The sequence below is a fragment of the Condylura cristata genome, unplaced genomic scaffold (assembly GCF_000260355.1).
Source record: "Condylura cristata isolate star-nosed mole 26May11 unplaced genomic scaffold, ConCri1.0 scaffold00018, whole genome shotgun sequence".
Lineage (NCBI taxonomy): Eukaryota > Metazoa > Chordata > Mammalia > Eulipotyphla > Talpidae > Condylura > Condylura cristata.
The window spans coordinates 34,232,457-34,252,178 of NW_004567119.1; the positions used below are offsets into that span (position 1 = coordinate 34,232,457).

General features: G+C 56.9%; 1 protein-coding gene across 6 annotated transcripts in view; it reads left to right on the forward strand.

Moving 5' to 3' along the window:
• Positions 1-649: 649 nt before the first annotated feature.
• Positions 650-19,722, forward strand: part of KIF21B (kinesin family member 21B) — a 45,652-nt gene continuing 26,579 nt past the window's right edge. For 5 of the 6 annotated variants that reach the window (XM_012726926.1, XM_004685469.2, XM_012726929.1 and 2 more), the window contains exons 1-8: positions 789-848; positions 14,632-14,854; positions 15,117-15,299; positions 17,268-17,417; positions 17,491-17,625; positions 17,889-18,056; positions 18,357-18,472; positions 18,950-19,145. In XM_012726926.1, the coding sequence (XP_012582380.1) occupies positions 808-848; positions 14,632-14,854; positions 15,117-15,299; positions 17,268-17,417; positions 17,491-17,625; positions 17,889-18,056; positions 18,357-18,472; positions 18,950-19,145 (1,212 nt within the window). In that variant the 5' untranslated portion in view covers positions 789-807. Of the gene's footprint in view, positions 849-14,631; positions 14,855-15,116; positions 15,300-17,267; positions 17,418-17,490; positions 17,626-17,888; positions 18,057-18,356; positions 18,473-18,949; positions 19,146-19,722 lie in introns of all 6 variants that reach the window. The other variant, XM_012726925.1, reaches the window with a different exon arrangement.

Sequence of the window (19,722 nt, forward strand, 5' to 3'; positions counted from 1 at the left end):
TAAAGCTTGGCAGATTTACTGGAATAAACGCAGAAGGGAAGTTTGCCAGGTTCTTTCAAAATGTAAACCGCTAATCGCTGTGTGATGCTTTGAAGTGAGACCTAGGTTCTTACCCGCGCGTAGCCACCAGCTCCCTGTGTGACCTTGGGTAATTCCCCTCTCCCCGTCCCAGTTGCCTCGTTTATGAAAAAGGGGTCCCACCGACGCCGAGGCTCTGCGGCTCCGAGGGCCCACGCTTCGGCAGGGTCAGATTATGGGTCCCCGCCCTGGGTCCCCGCCCACCCCTCCAATCCCGACACCCCCAGCCCGCGGGTGGCGGAGAGCCAAGAGGTCCCTTTAAAGGCTCAAGTCCCGCCCCTGCTGCGGGTTTTGGCCTTCGATTGGGTGACTCTGGGCCGGGGCGGGGTCCGGCGCGGGCTCGGTGGGGTTCGGGGGCGGGCCCTGGGCCGGGCCGGCCCCCGCCCCCTTTGTTCGTGAGGCGGCGGGAGGTGGCAGTGAGGGTGGGAGGTGTGTGCGCGCGTGTGCCGCGCGGTGGGGAGTGGCGGGTCGCGCCGCGGGCTGTCAAGATAGCTCCGCGCCGCCGCCCGATGGCGCGAGGAGGTGCGCGGGCCCCGCTCGGGGGGGCCTCCCCCGACCGCGGGTGAGACCCTCTGCCTGCCGCCCGCGAGTATGTCACCTACAGTCGCCGTGGCAGCCTCCGCCAGCAGTGCCCGCGTCCCCGCCTCCCGCAGCCGCTGCCGCTGCCTGGGACAGTGGCCCCCAGACCCCCGCCCCTGATCCACGCCCAGACCCGAGCGCCCGAGGACCATGGCCGGCCAGGGCGACTGCTGCGTCAAGGTGGCCGTCAGGTAGGGACCCACGACCCAGAACGAGGGGTGCTCGGAGGGGCTCGGGCTTTGTCTCGCGTGGGCGCCGGGCCGGGGGCTCTCGAGCTCGCCCGTGGCGAGAAGGGCCCGGCGTGGGGCTGGCTGGAGGCTGGAGGGCGCTGCGCGGTGGCTCGGATGCCGCAGGGAGCGGCGGTCCCGCGGGCTACTGGAAGGGGGCTTTGTTTGGGTGGTAATTTCGGGCCCCTCTTGGGAGCCCTTAATGATCAGAAAATCGAATAAACAAGGAAATCCGGTATTTCACACCCAGCCCTGGCCCAAGCTAGAGCGTCTGTGCGTTTCCTCTTCGCCTCCCCATGGGGCTGCTGTCTCCAACGGGCAAGTGTGTGTGTGTGGGTGTGTGTGGGGGGGGGGGTGGCGTGGGGGGTAATCCCCTTCATCCACGCTCTTCAGATTGTTCGGAGCTCGTGGTACAGAGGGCTAGGAAGGCAGCCCATTGCTCCCGGAGTCGCTTCTGCAGACAATGATCAGCGCAGAAAGAACTGGGATGGTGCCTAGGCCTTCCCAGGGGAATCAACCGCTTTGGCTTTTAGAGAAAACCCTGCCGGCTCTGTCCCGAGAGGAGATGAGGCTGGCAGAGGGGGGGAAGGTGTAGCTGAGGCTCTGCCTTGTGCCAGGAGGGTGTGACCTGAAGGGTTACCCTAGTCCCTCAGATCACACTGAGCAGCAAAGGGCTGCCTGGTACTTACCTGGAACTTGACATGATATCCTGACAGAACTGAAGTGGGGGAGGCCTTGGATGGGGGTTTTATTGGAAGGGGTACTCAAGTGCAGGGCAGGAAACACTGCAAAGTTGGATCCTTTGTGTGGGTGGAGACTCCTTGACACCACCTCTCCCTGCGTTTGTTTTGGGGTGTTCTCTTTGAAAGGGGTCTGTTTGTGGGAACATCTGGGACTGAGGTCACTACCAGGAGCATCCATCTCTGCCTGGGCACTGTGTGATTTGGGGGTGGGGAGGTTAGGTCCAGGGTAGGTCCCTGAGTCAGGTATTCAGACCCCTGGCCATAGATGACCCAAATTCCGGGAGTCCCATGAAGTCACTCTAGATAAGGTCAGGATGACTATGGACAAGATTCCCCAGGGCCACCTGACCAGCATTCTGCGGGCTGAGGAGGAGGAGTGGACACAGCTTTGGGGTCAAGGGGGTGCGATGGCTCTCCTTACACCCATGGCCCCAGGCTGCACTCAGCATCATAGAGCACAGTCTCACTGGCCCAGAATAGCCTGGAGAGACAAAGAGGAGCCTTGCAGGTGCCTGGTGGGTTGGCTGGGGCGGGGCCAGGCTGCTGCTGGGGCTGACACTGCAGTAGGATCCAGAGGAGGTTGGGAGAGGGAGGTACTGGAGTGGGGGTGGGAGTGTGAAATGTAAATATGACATCTGCAGCGACTGGGGGAGTCTGAATGCATCATAAAAGGGGAACGGAGCCCTGGCCCCCACCCACTGTGAACCTGGGCCCGGAAGGGAGGGGAGGCTTGGGGGGCCCCTCCTTTGAGGGCTTTCCTTTGGCCTCCATCTTGCAGGAAAGAGCCAAACAAAGCCCCCCACCCACAGGCGCCCCAGGCCTGCCTGGGGCATGCTGAGGTGAGGGGAAGCTCTGTAGGCTGGCACTGCTGTGTAGAGGAGTGGGGGAAAATTGGTGTTCCCTTCCACCACCATCAGAAGCTCCCCTCTGTATAGAGGGGCCATTGTGCCTGCCCACAGCACCCAGTCCTTGGGAATGATAAGATATCATCTCTGCCCCATCATCTCCAGGTCCCCAATGGGACCCGGCTGCCCCCACTCCTTGCCTGGAGTTGCTCATCTAGGTTGAGGAGTGGGAGATTTGAGCCTTAGAAGAGCTGAGCATCCAGGATCTCTTGATCCCCGCCACTGCGCGCCGCCCCCCCCCCCCGCCAGCCATATACACACACACACACACACAGTAATGAGTGCCCAGCCCGGCACACGCCAGACCTCAATGGGCAGCGGGCCGTGGAAGGCAGACAATGCCTGGACAGAACCCAGCTTCTAATCAGAGAACTGGGGATAGGAAGGGACCACGGCTGGGACTGGGACTGGAGAGCAGATGGTGTCACTGACTGTAGGGGAGAGTGCTCATGCTCTGGGATGTCCTACCCACCCCCCACTGTACCCCTGGAAACCACTCATCCCACCTAAAGAACTGGGTACTGGGCTGGAGCAGAGCAGAGCATTGTGGGAGAGAACCAAGGATCTGGGGTGGCTAAGTGCCTAGTGCAGTGTCCATTACCACGTGTCCTGCCAGGTTCTGCTGTGTTTTCTGAGTTTCTGAAGTCCTCTCTGGTATCTACCTGAAGTGCTTTCTAAGTTCCTATGAGAATAACTTGTGGCAAAACCTGAGCTGGGACAGGAAAGCCAGAAATGAGCCAGACTGGGTCCATGTGCACATATGTGCGTGTGTAAAAGAGAGAAGGCAACAGCTGGCCATCTGGAGATCTCTGAGGGGAAGGCCTGAGCTCAGGAGTGTCTGGAGGAAGCCTCAGGGCCAGGGGCTATGGGATAAGCGGAGAAGGTCGAGGTGTGAGCAGGTCCAGGGCCTCCCTGGAGTCTGGTGGATCTGTCCCTGAATCCAGGTTAGTTGCTTTGTTCAAGGAAACCCAGGCTGGCCTGCCGCGGGAGTCCTTTCTCCATCATGCCCTGCTGTGGTCAGGATACTCTCAGCAACCTGGGCCTGTGGCTGGCCTGGAGACAGCTCTACCTGGGGGAGGGGGGATTGCTGGAGAGAGGTGAGGGTGAGCTGTGACCTGCCTCAGCAAAAACAGGACTGATTAATGCAAGGAGAGGGGAGGGGGCTGCTAGGAAATGCAGGCTGGCGAAGTGGAATTGGGGAAGGAAGTCAAGTCACGTGGTCCTTTTACTTAAGACCCTTTCAAGCCCCCAGCTGAGTCCCTACTTTGAGAGGAGCCCGTAGTGTGGCCTAGTCCCCTCCCCCATTATCTCTGCTGGGTTTCCTTAAGCTTCCGCCCTGCCCTTAGTCTGCCGGGGAGGGGAGGGGAGGGGAGACGCTCAGCCAGTCCCACATCCATCTGTGGACACTGCTGGGTTGAGTAGGGGTGAGGGGGGTCCCAGCCTGGGAGCCAAAGTGTCATGTTCTGTTGCACCCCTGCCTCCCCCACTTGGATTCTCTAGCTGCAGGTGTTGCCTTCCTTCCAGGCTACTCTGACTTCTTGGTCAGTATCTTCTGAATCTTGAATCAAGAAAACTGGTGGCTTGGAACAGAGAGACTAAGGAGACCGAAGAAACTGAGTGGGGGTGGGGATCGGCGTGCCTTCAGAGTCCACCCCCTGCCTGATGGGGCCCAAGGTGGGCAGGGCTGGCAGTGCCACCTGTGCCCCATGCTGTCCAGCTTCAAGACAGGGACACTGAGACCCAGAAGGGACTTCGTGTGGAGACCTGAGGAGCTTGGTGGCCTCCTGCTGCAGAAAGAGGGCTTTATGTCATCACAAGGAAGTGCAGTGGAGTAACCACAGGCCCCCGGAAACCGGCCCCTCCACCCCGCCAGCCTGCCTGATTGGCTCTCAGCTTTTGAAAACCTCCCGAGGAGCAGTGTGGGTGGGGCAGAGTATGGGGAAGTGGCAGAGAAAACCGGGGCCTGGGCCCCGACTGGTGCAGCATAGTACAGCATACAGCGCCCGCCCGGGGCAGAGCGAGGGGCTGGGGCTGAGGCTGAGACTGCTTTTAACTGGCTGGGCTTGGGTGGGGTGGGGGGCGCGGAAGAGGGGAGCTTTGCTGTTTGTCCTTTGGGGGCCTCAGTTTTCCTGCTGTAGAATGGGAACAGCTCACTTGCCATGGTTTGCTCATTTGTGAAGAGCAGTGGCTTGGATGCACCAGAAGGCATTGATTTTATATATATATATATATATATATATATATATATATATATAATTACTTCATTTTGTGCCTTTTTCCATCTCAGCTGCAATCCCCGTGGGCTTCCCATCACCAAATCACTCATGTGCCATCACCATAGTCCCGTGCACTTCGCAAACCCCGCCCCCTCCATTTTTTATTCCATTCCCCACTCCACCCTTGAAAAATATCTCTAGTATATAGTTGTTCATTATTATTTTTTTTCTCCCCTGGTCCTTTATGCTCCTGCTATGAGTGAAACCATCTGGTATTTTTCTTTTTCTTTCTGGCTTATTTCACTCAGCATGATCCCTTCCAGCTCCATCCATGTTGCTGCAAAAGGCATGAGTTTGCCTTTTTTGATTGCTGAGTAATATTCCATTGTATATATGTACCACATCTTTTTAATAGAAGGCATTGGTTCTTAGAGGGTTGAACCCTGAGGTGTGGAGTATGCATGAAATGTCTTAAAAATAAACCCTAACTTGAAGTGTAACCTAGGAGGTGTCTCTGGTTTTCACTGCAGTGACGGATAGGTAACATGAAGACAGCAGCCCTTGTGTGTGTGGCTCATCTCTGTTGTCTGTCTAGCTCACTAACTAGCTAGCTACCACCTCTCTATTTCTATGACAGGAAGCACTTTGTGATGGAAGGGAGCCTGAGCTAGCAGGCGGTTGGTTGTTCATTAAGCACCTTCTCATGGGCCCGGCATGGTGCCCACACTACCCTGTTAGATCTGCTGTAGCCCCTCAAGGAACAGATGGCGCTCCATGGCACAGATGAGCACACACTCCTGGTCAGTGAATGGAGTTAAATTTGAACCCAGGAACTATCACCCTGAACCACGTGCACCTCCCTCGGCTCTCAACCACCTCCTGATTTAGCAGCTAAGTAGTTCTCTGCTGAGCCAGTGTCTCAGCTACTTCAGTTACTTTACTGAGTGGCCATGACCTTCAATGTGGAAAGTACTTGGGAAGGTGTACACGGTGCCCTGGGAATGCATGGCAAGGGGTGAGGTGTGGGATTTCCCTTTAGGGGGCTTCTGTCCCAGGATGGTCCTAGCTCCTAAATGTGTACTGTTCCTGCTGTGTTTGGGGAACCCCTCCCTTCCTGCTGGGTGGGGGCCTCTTCTCCCCTTTCCAAACACCCCTGGATCTGGAGTCAGTAGTGCTGCCTGAGTCCCACGTTGCCACTCTCTAGGGGAGATATGGGGGAAGCTACCACTGCTCTTGCGGCCCCTGCTCCCTGGCCCCCCAGTCATAAGTAGCAAACCTCAGTGTCCTGTGTCGCATTTTGCCTTCTAGACACAGCAGCATGTTGGGGAGCCGGGGCGGGAGGTTTGGCTCTGAGGGGGTCAGCTGCTTCCCTGCCCTGCTGTAAAGATGAAGCCAGGCTGGCCTGGTGGGCCTTGGCCTCCTTCCTTGGGGAAGGGGGCAGTGGGGCTGGGTGGGCAGGGCCGTGAGGTACATAGCAGGTGGCACTATGGCTGCAGCATCCTGGTCTCTGGAGGGTCCCTGTCATCTCTGGCAGCCCTGGGAAACGGACAGAAGGGAGCAAGTGAGTCCTTGCCCCTCTGCTTCCTGGGTGGGAGCTGAGCCAGAGGCCTCCTGCCCTTTCCCTGGCCTGGTGGGTCCAACCTGAGGTGAGAGTTCAGGTGCATTGAGGTGAGGCGTGCCGCCTGCGTGGGAGCTGGGGATCAGGGCCTAGGTGGTGGAGAGAGGCCCACCGCCCCCACAGCCAGCCCCTCCAGGCCTCAGCCTGTTGCTCTGCATTCCTCGGCAGGGATCATCCCCAGGGCCCTCATCACTGAGCTGTCTCCACCAGAGGCAGATGCCGTTATAGCTCTGGGCGCTCCAGGGTCTCCTGTCTCCAGGGAGGTCATGGGAAACCCCTTCCAGATGCCCTGAGATGAGGGAGTGGACGGTGAGTGTGGTGACAGTGACACTGCTGGAACACAGCTGAGCAGCACGACCCTGAGCCAGGCTCCTCCTCTTCCCAGGCCGCGATGAGGAGTCAGGCAGGCACTCAGGAAGCTCCCAGACCACTGTCCGCTGGCTGGGACAGCCGGGCGTGCTGCTCGGTACAGGGACTGACCCTCAGCTCTTCTTGGGCTCCCGCTCCCTGACTTCCGACATCTCTGCCCACCATCGGCTTGTGTCCGTGCCTGGTTCTGGAAGGTGCCTCTGGAGGGGCAGCCGAGACCTTCATGCCCCAAGCCATGGGCAGCAATGGACCCAGGGCCTCTCCTGTTGCCCTGTCTTTCCCTGGCCATTACTCCAAGCCAGCGCCCAGGACTCTGGCATGGACTGAAAGAGACAAGTCAAGGATATCCCCTGAAAGGGGGGAGGGTGTCAGATTCCTGAACCCCAGATGCCTAGTTGACACCCCAAGTCTTCCAAGGCCTTAGGGAGTCTGTATAGTCCCTCCCCCTTGCTCCTCAGAGCTTGTTCTGGGACAGAAGTCTGGGACAGAAGTTGCCTGACAGACTCCTTTCACCAGGTCTGCAGGGCCTCATAAAACCATGGCCTTTGACCCCACCATACAAAGCCCTCTTGTTTGGGGGTTCAGAGCCCCCTGAGGGAAACCTCAAGAGGGCTGGGCTGAGGGAGGGCCTGAGGGCCAGAAGGAGGTCCAGTGGAAGTGTTAACCAGGCCCTCCTCACACAGTACTCCTGCCATTAAAAGGGCCATCACCCCAAAATTGCTCTTAACCCCTCTTTGAGAGAGGCCTGGCCTCTGTGGGAAGATGCCTTCTCTGGGCTAAGTCAGCCCAACGCCCTGGGCGGCTGGGAGCCAGACTCCCCTGAGAAGCTGGGATTTTGTTTCCAGCCACCTTCCCCAGCGCTGGCGATCTGCCAGGGGAGGAGGCGGAAAGGATGCTCATAATGGTGGTAGACGGCTGCTTCTGCCTGCCAGGGCGGACAGCCGCCTCCAGGGGCTGGGCGCAGCCGCCTGGGTTCTCCACTCTGCACTGTGCCTGCTCCAGGCCTGGGCTTTAACTACAGAATGGGGAGAAGGCTTCCCTGACAGACACTCTGGCCTGCTGGCAGCTGCTGGGGGGATCAGTCCAGGAGATTCGCTGTGGGGATCATCTTTCCCTGGTGTGACCTCTCCCGCTCCTGCTCGGCTGGCTTAGTGGATGAGGATTGGGGACCAGCAGCTTGGCCTTGACTCTCTCCTCTACTATCACAGGGTGTGCGGCTTCAGGCCGGCAATTATCACCTTTCGGAGCCTGGTTAAATGGAGGGGGGGGGGGGCAGCACCTCTCTTGCTTCACAGGGCTGTCACTGCACATTGCATGTGCTTGTGTATATAAATGAGCTTGACACAGAGTTTCTCAAAAAATGTTAGGCATTATCTTATCCGCCAAGGCTGGGTATGGAGAATGCCCCCAAGGGGCAGAGGTGCTGTGATGCTGACCTTAGAGGAAGAAGACTCCAGCTCCCAGGCACTCCTCTCTCTCAGATTTAACAATCTTTGCAGGCAGGAAGTTCTTTTTGCTAGCTTATCTAAATCCCTCCTGTTGTTACTGAGTTCCCCTTTGATCTGGCTGTCACTAAGGAGGAAGAGCTGGTCCTGGCAGGTCACAGCCTGATGAGGTGACTCAGTGTGCCAGGCTTACTAGAGGTCACAGTGCTTCTCTAGGTGTCACCCAAGCCCCTCTCTGCACCCCCATGCTCTCTACCACAACAGCTTTGCCCACGTCAGGCTGGGATGGTGCCTCGATTGTGGGCTGGGCACCAGCGAGGGCAGCTGGCCTTTATCTCAGGTTTAGATGCAGCAACGGAGACAGCAATCTCCCCCCCTCCCACCCCTGGCCCCCCACAACCGTGGGCTGTCCCACTAGCCGCTGGGGGTCACCTTTTCAGGATTCCAGAAGGTCACTAGGGGATCCCGGACAAGAAATGAGCAGATATGCCTGGGGGATCCCCAGGACTTTTTTTGAAAGTTGTAACATTAGTTACATTTGTCACCTTATTAGTGGGCAGACTGAGGGGCACCTCAAGACCCCTCCAACTTGCATGCTCAAAATGGATTCTGCCATCCGATGCAAACAGACCAAGCATATTTTTAGTGTGTAAAAACTTTAATAGATTTCATGCACATCGCATAAGGGAAAGAAGAAAGGATAATGGTTTCTCATGGAACACCCAAAGTTGCCCATCCCCGGTATGCAAATGCCCAGCCAAACAGGGTTGACCACTGAGTCCAAAAGCCCGCCACAAGCCTGGGACACCTTCTGGTGGGGACCCATCGGAAAATGAGAGAAGGAGCCACACAGGTCTGGAAAGAAAAGGGCAGAATCAAAGTACTGATCAATATATTGGCTGCCATTGGCAGCCTCCCCATGGGGTTCTCACCCACACGTCTCTTTCAAGTGTCTCCTCCTGTGTCCCCCAAGTCCCTGGTGCAAGTCCAAGCTTCTTCTCTATGTGTATCTCTGCTCTCTTTGCCTCCAAGTCTTCTCTCCCAAGTTCTTTCCAGTTCCCCCTTCCGCTCAGCCCCTCCCTCCATTAGGTGGGGCAGGGAGCAGGGAACCTCCCTTTTGTAGATTAGGCTAGATTTGAGAGTGATTCCAGCTAGGTGGCTGGTTCTTCTCAAAGCCCTTGAGAGGGGCTCTCCCAGCCTGCTGGTCCCTAGGGTGCAGATGACTCACAAGCAGGCAGCTGTGTGGGTGCCAGTTCTCCTGTGCTCTCCAGGGGGCATATTCGGGACCAACAGCTGGGAAAGGTGGATTCCTAATACTGATTAGCTATGTGACCTTGAGCCAAGTTTTTTTCTCACTTGTAAATGAAGGGGCAAAGCCCCCACCTTAGAACTAAGTTGACACAGCATCATGACCTAACACAGGCACAGCATCCGTGGGTACGAGCAAAACAGGAGTCAGGAATCACAGACCAAAACCAAAATCACACGTATTTCCTAGGATTCTAGAACAGTTCTGAGTTAGTTATTTTAATATTATAGCCCATTACCTCTTAGGGAGTAGCAAGGCCTCTCAGAAGGAAAGAGCCTGGGACTGTGCCCTTAGGAGGTAAGGGTAAAGATTTGGGGGCAGGTCATTTAGGGGCCAAGGGACAGACCCTGGCCTGTTGATGGTCTTTTCATCTAAGGTGCTGATCTACCCCTCTGCCTCCCCCTGGAAGCCAAGGTCACTAGGCTGAGCCCCTGGGGAGGGGAGGGAGGATTGGTCGACTCTGTGTGATGTGGCCAAGGATGATGGGGGTGGCCCTCATCATCCTAAGCCTTCGGCCGGGTTCAGAGCTCTGAGCATCTTACCTTTTGCCCCAGTCCCTGCCTCCTCCCTGTGTCCTCTGCCCCCCTTCCGCCCTGTCCTCCAGGTTCCCCAAAGAGCCAAAGAAGCACTGAGCTCAGCTCTTCTCGCAGCCCGGTCTGGGGCTGACGCCCTTTGTCCGGCCCTCACTGCAGGAAGGCGGGGGTCCTCCAGTGCCTGCCACCGGGCTGTGCACATTCCCGGTGGTGGTGGGGGGGGACGGATATTAAAATAACTAACCACATCACATCAGCCCCTGCTTAATTGTGAACAGAGGAAGCGCCTGTGCCAAGATCCTGCTGCTGAAAAGCTCTGGGTTTCTCTCTTCGCTGCAGTGCCGGCTCCCACCGCCGCTCAGCCTGTGGGTTGCCAAGTGGCAAATAGACCAGGCTCTGTTCTAGGAGATTCCGGGGGGTTTTCTGAGCCGGGCTGCCCAGCCTGCCTGCAGGACCTGGAGAAGGGATGGTGGGAGGCTTTGAGGGGGTGGGGCTGGGGTGAGATGTCCCCGGGGGAGATTCAGCCTGTCGGGGAACAGACATGACATGACGAGTGGACCATAAAACTGTATAGACAAAACCAGGCAGCTGCCTTTTTTGTTTTAATTAAAATACTGTATTAAATTGTAATTCATTTGGATTACTGGCTTTTCTTTAGGCCCCTTCATGTTTTGCACTTGAAGCCAGTGCCTCACTGGCCTGGCGCTGGTCCTGGGTCTAGTCCAGAGTTCCGAGGGTCTGTGGTTTACTTAGAAGACCTGGAAACTGGTTTTTTTCCCTGATCCCCCTCCATGCCCCAGGGAGGAACAGGGCCAAGTGTTGCGATCCTGGACACCCCGTCTAAATGTCTAAATCTAATAGGAAACTTCCTCCTGCCCCTTATCTGGGATGAGGCGGGGCTGACCGGGCCCTTGCTGACCTCAGGCTGGGTGGGACTGGCAGAGGAGGTTGCTGAAGGGGAGGGTGACAGAGTCCTTAGAAGCCAGGAAGAGGGCCTCTGGAGGACACAAGAGGAGGCATCCGATGGAAGCTTTTGGGCTTTGCCTTTGGCAGGGACCTGCCTGTCACCAGCCCTTGCTTCCTACCTGCAGGACAGGGTTTGGATTCTCCACTGGGCAGGACGAGGCAAAATGGGCCCAGGACATGGCCACAAGGTCCATGCTGGACTGTGCGCCTCGCAGGCAGGGCCAGTACCAGCCCCCTGCCCAGACAGCATCTGTGTGAGCATCGCAGCCGGTCCTGGGGGCTTCCCTGGCTCTGGTGGTGCTGCTGGGAGAGGAAGTTTGTTCTATCAGTTTGAGAGTGGAGAGTGTCTGGGCAGAGGCAGCTGGAGCAGTGGGAGGGACTGTAGGCTGCATTGTGAGAACAGACGCCGATGCCCAGCCTCACTGCACACATAGTGTGTGTACCTTAACCACTCCAGCCTCAACTTTCTTCTCTGGAAAATGCACCATGACACCCCTAGCCCACAACCAGACTGGGATGTGGTGTGCTCTGCGCAGGCACCTGGCCCAGCCTCACTCATGGAAAGTATCTGGGAAGCCTTCATTCCCTTTTCACATCCAGCCGGTACTTACCCAAGCCTGTTTTTCCCTCTTCCACACAGTTGCTTGGGAATTAGTGACCCATGAGGACTCCTGCTTTCTGTCTCCCAGAGGGTGCCCCCTTTCTGGGTAACACACTGTTCCCCCACCTGTACTCTGCAAAACACTCCCCCCAATTCAGGGCCCTACATCACCTGTGTTGGGCCAATGGAGGGTCCCAGGGGGGACCCCACAACTCCTACACACTGGAGTTCCCTCCCCCCCCCACCACCACTCTGCTTCCTGGCACCTCACTCCCTGATGGTCTGTCACGGTGGGGGCTGGCTGTTGAAGGAGAAGCTGCCCCTTCTCATTGACGAACTCTGATGGGGAGGGCTGCTGCTCCCCCTCCCCTGCGCCCACTGTCTCCAGGGATCCTGATTCGATTTCCTCCAATCACCAGCATTGCCATCTGCCTGGGGTAATTAAATGGTATTTGAGTTGGGTCCAGAAATCCCATTGCAAGCAGCCCACGTGGTAAGTGCTTGCCAGCTAAGCTGGAGGGTCCTCTGAGGCTGCCTGAGCCAGACCCACAGTTCACCTGGGGGCACCAGGCCTAGGGGCAGAGCCAGGTCTGAGGACCAGCTTCCTCCTGCTTTCTGTCTCCCAGAGGGTCCACAGTGCCACGTCTGTCCCCCCGAGGTCCCCGCCTGCTCTCTGCCCCCATGCAGGAGCCGTCTTTCCACGTGCCACAACCACCCCTACCTCGTAGTGACACCATAGCGAAGGACGTCGAAAAGGCAGCCCCCACACACGGCTCAGACCCCTTTCTGTCCCTAACCGCCCCTGACTGATGGGGCGACGTCTGCCGTAGAGGGGTGCTATCCACCATGTGGCAATGTTGTGAGAATCACGAGTAGTGTGTGGTATTGCTGTCCTTGGAGATTCCACTTTATGGCAAGGAAAGTGAAAGCAAACTTGTCCATGTGGGACTACCTCAGAAGGTCTTTCCATAATGAGAGGAAATGTATGATCAGATTAAAAAGCCATCCTACTGAAGGGAAGATGGTGTTCACATGGCACACAACTGGTAGGAGGTTAATAGCCAGTCACCCAACTTAACAACAAAAGGACAAGCAGCCCAAGTTGAAACCTGGGCAGCAGACCTGAAAAGACAGTTCACCAAAGAGGACCTGAGAAGGCCAACAGATACATGGGAAATTGCTCTCAACACTGAATAAGGGAGATGCAGACCAAATCCACCAGGGATGTCACCTCACATCCGTGAGAATGGCTTCTCTTAACAAGACCCCAATAATCAGCACTGTAGAGGGCCATTGGTTGGGGAGGATGTAAACTGTCATGGCCATTTTGGAAAGAGGTCTGGACCTACCCACAAAAAAACAAAGGGGATTCCACTGTTGGGTACTAGCTGAAGAGCAGGGAATCATCAACTGAAAAAAACAATGATCTCTACAAGGTTTATTGCAACATTATTTATAATAGCTAGGCAATGGGAACAACCTAAGTGGCAGCTACAGAGGACAGGGTAAGGAAGGTGTGGTGTGTCCCGTGCAATGGAATACTACTCAGCCATAAAAATGGACGAGGTGTTGCCACTTACTGCAAAATAGAAGGAGCTCAAGGGAACTAAGTGAAACAAAGTCAGTCGGAAAGATGGAGACAAATATTGGGCGATTTCACGTACATGAATAAAATAAGGACTCAACATGAATGAAATGACAAAGCAAAATAATTATAAACTACTGAACGCTGATAACCAAAGTAAGGCTTCTGAGATTGAAAGGAAAGGGAAAGGGTCAAAGGGGTAGGATGGGGAAGATACAATTTTTAAAAGTGAAATAACAACAATGAAGAGTTATTAGACCTGCGCTTAGCTGCCTGGCACACTGGGTGTGGCTGATATAGAGGCATTGCCGAAGACAAGAATTCCAGGCCCCATTAGCATGGGGCAGTAACCGGCATGGTAACAGGCTCAGTGCCTGCCAACCGGCAGACCTGAGTGGGCTTTAGGAACTGGGGCAGCCCAGGACTGGGGAGGACAGTGACTGGGAGCCCCTTGCTCTGTGGCAAGGCCCCCCTGACTCTGGCTGGGCACTGGCCTGGCCCCCTCTCTCTTTTCTTCTCTTGGTAAATGTTGGCTTAGGGAGAGGAAGGCTGACAAGCAACTCATTGTGAGTGCCCACTGACGGCTGGCTTGTGTGGGCCCGTGTGTGGGCACTCACTGCCCCACCCCCTTTTACTTTAGGGCATTTGGGAGATGCTTGCTTCCAATCCCTACTCACGCATGCTCCCTGACTCGCATTTGGTTGTCATGGGGACCTGCCATGGGGATGACTGCTTGGAAGAGGAGGAAGGGGTGGCTGGATGGAGACAGCTCTGCCCATGGCTACTTCCCAGATTAACTCCGATGCCACTTTTCTTCCTCTTTACAAGGGCGCCCACAAGGATCCGAGCCGCCCCTGTGGCTGGCCTGGCATCCTCCTAGAGCAAATTTTTTACTTGACTTGGTTGGTACTTGGTTCTGACCCTTTTGTCCCCTGAAGAGGAAAATGCTTGTGCCTGCGAATGTTCTGGCAGGCTGTGGCATCTAGGAAAGGGACTCCTGAGCTCAAGGACCTTTGTTGTCCCTGAAGGCCCTGGCAGAGGCTCTGTCTCTTCCAGAACTTAACCCTGACAGAGAGGCCCATCCTTTTCTTCCCCTGTCTGGGATACTGATGCTAGGGCTCCCCACTCAGTCCGCATTCAAGCAGGAGTGGGTGTCTGAGGTCAGACAGGTCATGTTCAAGGATATAGAACAATTCTCCTGGCTTCATTCATGTGAAAGGACTTCTAACAGCCCTGATGGACAGGGCTCAATAAATGCCAGCAACTGCTGTTTTCTGATGGTGTTGGTATTGCTGTTACTGCCCTTGTTACTGTATTATTACAAAAGCTGTCATTCTCCTACAGGCCGGGAACGACAGGACTCCTAAGCTTCCATTTCCTCCAGCTTTGGTGGGGATGGAAGCAGGGAGCGGGGACTTCCATGTGGGTGTGACCCTGGATTCTGCCTCTCCTGACAGGATCCGGCCCCAACTGTCAAAGGAGAAGATTGAGGGGTGTCACATCTGCACTTCTGTCACCCCCGGGGAGCCCCAGGTCCTTCTGGGGAAGGACAAGGCCTTCACCTATGACTTTGTCTTCGACCTGGACACCTGGCAGGAACAGATTTATTCGACCTGTGTGAGCAAGCTCATAGAGGGCTGCTTCGAGGGCTACAATGCCACGGTGCTGGCCTATGGGCAGGTGAGCCGCCTGCACCCCACCAGGGCCTCCTCAACTCTGGTCTCCCCCACCTGACGGGAGAGACAGCCCCCCTCAGAGCAGTCAAGACATTTCTCCTGCCGGAGGTGGCTGTACCGATGTTATTTAGCAGGGAAGGGCTGTTGTCAGAGACATCCACTGTGGTTTGCGGATGGGGACGGGTTGGGGGTCTCAGGAAGGAGGTGGACGGTGAGGGGTCCAGGGCTGGCTAGGTAACACCCTGCTTGCATCTTTGCCCATGCAGACGGGGGCCGGGAAGACGTACACTATGGGCACTGGCTTCGACACGGTGACGTCGGAGGAAGAGCAGGGCATCATTCCGAGGGCCATCGCACACCTCTTCGGGGGTATCGCTGAGCGCAAGCGGCGGGCACAGGAGCAGGGCATGCCTGGGCCCGAGTTCAAAGTCAGCGCTCAGTTCCTGGAGGTACATTGGCCTCATAGGGTGGGCAGGGGGGAGACTTGGAGGGTACAGCGAGACGGTGGGAGCTGGGTTCAACTCCAGAGTGTGCATGGGCCTAAGGGAGCCATGGAAACTTCTAGAGGTGAGCAGTTCCCTGCTGCAGGAAGTACCCAAGCAAAGGCTGGAATGTCACCTGCAGGGTGCTGGGGAGGGGATGGGAGGGGAGGGGTCCTGCATCAACTGGGGCTCAAAAGCATGACCTGTAGAACCTCATGAAACCCAACTGATGCTCATGGCTCTATACTTGCCAGCCATGTGGCCTTGGGCAAGACACTTTACCACTGAGTCTCATCTAACAAAGGGATGATGGAAACTGTTTTCATGGGGATTTTGTGAGGATCATGCGGAAACACATACCTGGCCCCTCGTCCTCCCAGACCTCAGGGCAGCCTGCCCTGTCCCTTTCTGACTGAGGGCCCCCAACCCTACATCTTTGACTCTTCTAAAGGAGCCCTCTTAGCTTCTGGCCAGCCTGTCTTGGGGAATGGCAGTGCACCACCGCCAGGAGTTGTGGCTGCAGGGACCAAGGGGGTGGGGAGAGGATCTATCAGCACCTGGGCTGAGGCCCAGCTCAGAAACCCCAGCAGCAGCGTGCCGGCCTGCAGAGGGCCTCACAGAGGAAGGCCGGTGCACCAGGCCTGACCTGAGAGGGCTCTTCCAGGACACTTGAACCACGCAGCAACTCCAGGTTCCAAGAGTCTGAAACCCCAACCTCTGACATCCCCAGGGCATCAGCTGGGTGTGCGTCCCCTGGGCTATCACCCACAAGCCCCAGGCCCCCCCTCCCAGGCAAGGATGCAGCCCCACCCTCTGAAGGTTTCCCCTGCCCATGGTTATTCCCGCCAGAGTACACAGGGCACCTGCTTCCCCTCCAAGGGGCCCCCGTACTTTAGCCCTAGAAGGGTTTTTTTTTTCCCCTTCTACTTTTGCTTCTGATAAACAGGTCCTGTGTGTGTCTCTGTGTGTGTCTGTGTGTTCTGTTTGTGTATCTCTAAGTACTCTGCATCCCATCTACATACTGTTGCAACAGAAATCCCCAAATAGTGGGCCAGTTCCTAGAAAATTCATAGCAGTGAGTGACCCACAAGAGGTTAAATCATGGCGATGTTGGTCCCGACAGGCACTATGGCACCCACATCTGCACCAGTCCTGTGGCTTCCTCTTCCCCTTCCTGTGGGGTATTTCTGTCCTTGGAGCCCAGCAAAGCCTCGGATGTCCCAGGGCCACTCTGTAGCCTGCCCCTCCCCCACAGGATCTGACCCCGCTGCCTCTTCCCCTGTCCCTCAACCTCAGCCCTAATTGTGCTCAGGGAAAAGGTTTCACCTTCCCCGCCAGTGAGTACAAACATGGGCATCCCCAAAGCTGAGCCCACCGAAATGGGGTGACTGCCCTGGCCAGGGCCCCTCCCAGGAAGTCTCACCAGACTCTCAGGTCAGGCCCCCACGGCACATTCTCCGGCACATTCTCCGGCTGGCTCTCCTCTTGAGCCGAAACAAGGCACACAGCTCACTCACCCCTGGGAGGTTGTCGTCACCTCACCCAGGACGTGGGGATCGGGGCACTGCTCCCACTGTCCCCACTGGGCTTGGCTTGCCCCGTCCCCCTCTTTCCCAGTCAGTAACGTAACAGGGTCTGCCCGAACCACAGGCACATCTGCCTCACTGCCATCTGGGGCCTGCGTGCCTGTGTCCCTATAGTTCCTTTACTCCCCACTGAGGAGGGGAGGCACAGCCTAGGGTTGGCTCTGTCCAGCTCCCGCCCCTGGCCCTCCGGCCACTGTCCAGGAGAAAGATCAGGAGTCCAGAACCCAGAGGGCCCCCAGAGCCTCAGTTTCCGCAACAGCAAGATAGTGTTGGTTCATAAATGCGACGGGGCCCGGGGCCCCAGGCCACGCGCCAGGGAGCCCGCAGCTCTGAACCTCTCTCCCTGCAGCTCTACAATGAGGAGATCCTTGACCTGTTTGATAGCACACGGGACCCTGACGCCCGCCACCGCAGGTCCAACATCAAGATCCACGAGGATGCCAACGGCAGCATCTACACCACGGGTGTCACTTCCCGCCTCATCAACTCTCAGCAGGAGGTGAGCCTTTAGCGGGCACAGCTGATGGGGTTGGCACCAGCCACCGGGGCCTCACCTCCACCTTCCTCCCCAGCTGATCCAGTGCCTGAAGCAGGGGGCCCTGTCGCGCACCACGGCCAGCACGCAGATGAACGTGCAGAGCTCGCGATCCCACGCCATCTTCACCATCCACCTGTGTCAGATGCGCGTGTGCGCCCAGCCCGACCCGGTGAGCAGCGGGGTGCACTGCATTGGCAGGGGCCTCTCACGGGCAGGATGAGAAAGGCGCCCGGCTTCAGAGCCAGGGAGCTCACGATGCCTCTGTGCTAGGAGGGTGGCGAGAAGCAGGCGTGCCAGTACCGAAGGCGGTCAGATGCGCCGCACATCCGGGGCGAGGCTCCCTGAAGCCTGCCCGGCCTCTGCACCCCGAGTCCCCCAGGGGGCCTGACTGTGGTTGGGGCCTGGGGAATGAGCTGCCGACTTCCGCTGTAGGTGAATGAGGTGGTGACCGGGCTTCCCGAGGGCACCACTCCTTCCAGCGAGTACGAGACACTCACCGCTAAGTTTCACTTTGTGGACCTGGCCGGCTCCGAGCGGCTGAAGCGGACCGGGGCCACCGGCGAGCGGGCCAAGGAGGGCATCTCCATCAACTGCGGCTTGGTAGGCACTTGGTGGGCCACCAGCCCAGCGGCCAGCGCAGCTCAGTCTCACCCTGCCAGACCCCCTTTCCACCCCAGGCGCCTAGGGCCTCCTGTCAGCCAGTGTGTCATCATGGTGATACCTTTGATGCTTCACCCTAACTGCTGCCCCAATTTTCCAATGTCACCAACTTAACACATCACCTATAAATCCTCATGGGGGGCCTGAGGGTTACTCAGGTCAGCAAGGTGGGTGCAGATGACTTGGGGGTTGTCTTGTCCCTTCTCCTCCCTTCCTGAGTGTGGGGGTCTGTTTCCGCAGCTGGCCTTGGGCAATGTTATCAGCGCCCTGGGGGACCAGAGCAAGAAGGTGGTACATGTGCCCTACAGGGACTCCAAGCTCACTCGACTTCTCCAGGACTCGCTCGGGGGAAACAGGTACCCGAAGATTAACACCAGGAAAGGGAGGAAATGCAGGTTTGGAGGGTGAGGCCCCAAGGACAAGAACACCTTCCTGCTTGGGATGCAGGCAGAGGAGACCTTGGGTACCCACTCAAGGTTCCCAGGCCAGTGGTCAGCTGCGCTACACACTGGAAGAGAGAGTCCTAAAGGAAGCGACAGCCCATGGGGGAGATTAGAAGAGCAGTGCTGGGGGTTGCAGGGCTCACCCCATTGCTGAGCAGAGAACTTGGGTGATGATACAACCTCTGCACCTTGCCAGCTGCCCTTCCTGTGGTCCCACTGTTGGAATGGGCACCTGGTATGGACCATGGTTCTGCCCTAGTGAATGCCCGGGTCCTTAGGGCATTAAGGCAGCAGGGGAATGGGTGGGAGCAGGGAGTATTCTGCTCTGGGGTGATGCTTCTGGGGGCTGACTACTACCCCTTATCTGCCCCACCCAACTGCACCCCCCAGCCAGACCATCATGATCGCCTGTGTAAGCCCCTCAGACCGAGACTTCATGGAGACACTCAACACGCTCAAATATGCCAATCGGGCTCGCAACATCAAGAACAAGGTGGTGGTGAACCAGGACAAGACCAGCCAGCAGATTAGCGCGCTGCGGGCCGAGATCGCGCGCCTACAGATGGAGTTGATGGAGTACAAGGCGGTGAGCACCCCACCCCTTATCCACTCTTCACCCACATCCTGTGTACCGGCTGTGGGCCGGGCTTAGTGTCAGGCAGTTCACCCAGGCAACAGAGCCCTCAATTTTACTAAGTGAGAGGCAGTGCGCTTGCCTGACGTTACCTCAGCCTCATGCAAAAGGAGCTGCCCTGCTGGGTGTTTTCACACCCGCTGGATGTGCTGTGTGGGACCAAGATGGATACAGAGTAAGCGCTGATGTCACCAGTGAGTCACCCACTGGCAGAGAAGAGAGCTGGCCCTATTCATTTAGGTGTTCGAGGAGGGCTTCATGGAGGAGGGGCTTTGACATGGATTTTGAGGATAAATGCCAGCAAAAGGAGCTGGAACAGGCATTCTAGGATGCAGGCAAACATGTACAAAGAGGCATAGTGGGAAACGCACGGAGATGGGGCGCTTTTGGGGAAGTGCTTCATTCCAAGTGACTAAGGCAGAAACGGCTCGTGGCCCACGACCTGAATGTGGTGCATGAATGAATGGGTTGTGGTTTGGTTTGACCTTTGTTTTAAAAGAGTGCAACTTAGCTGTTAACCTTTGTGAAA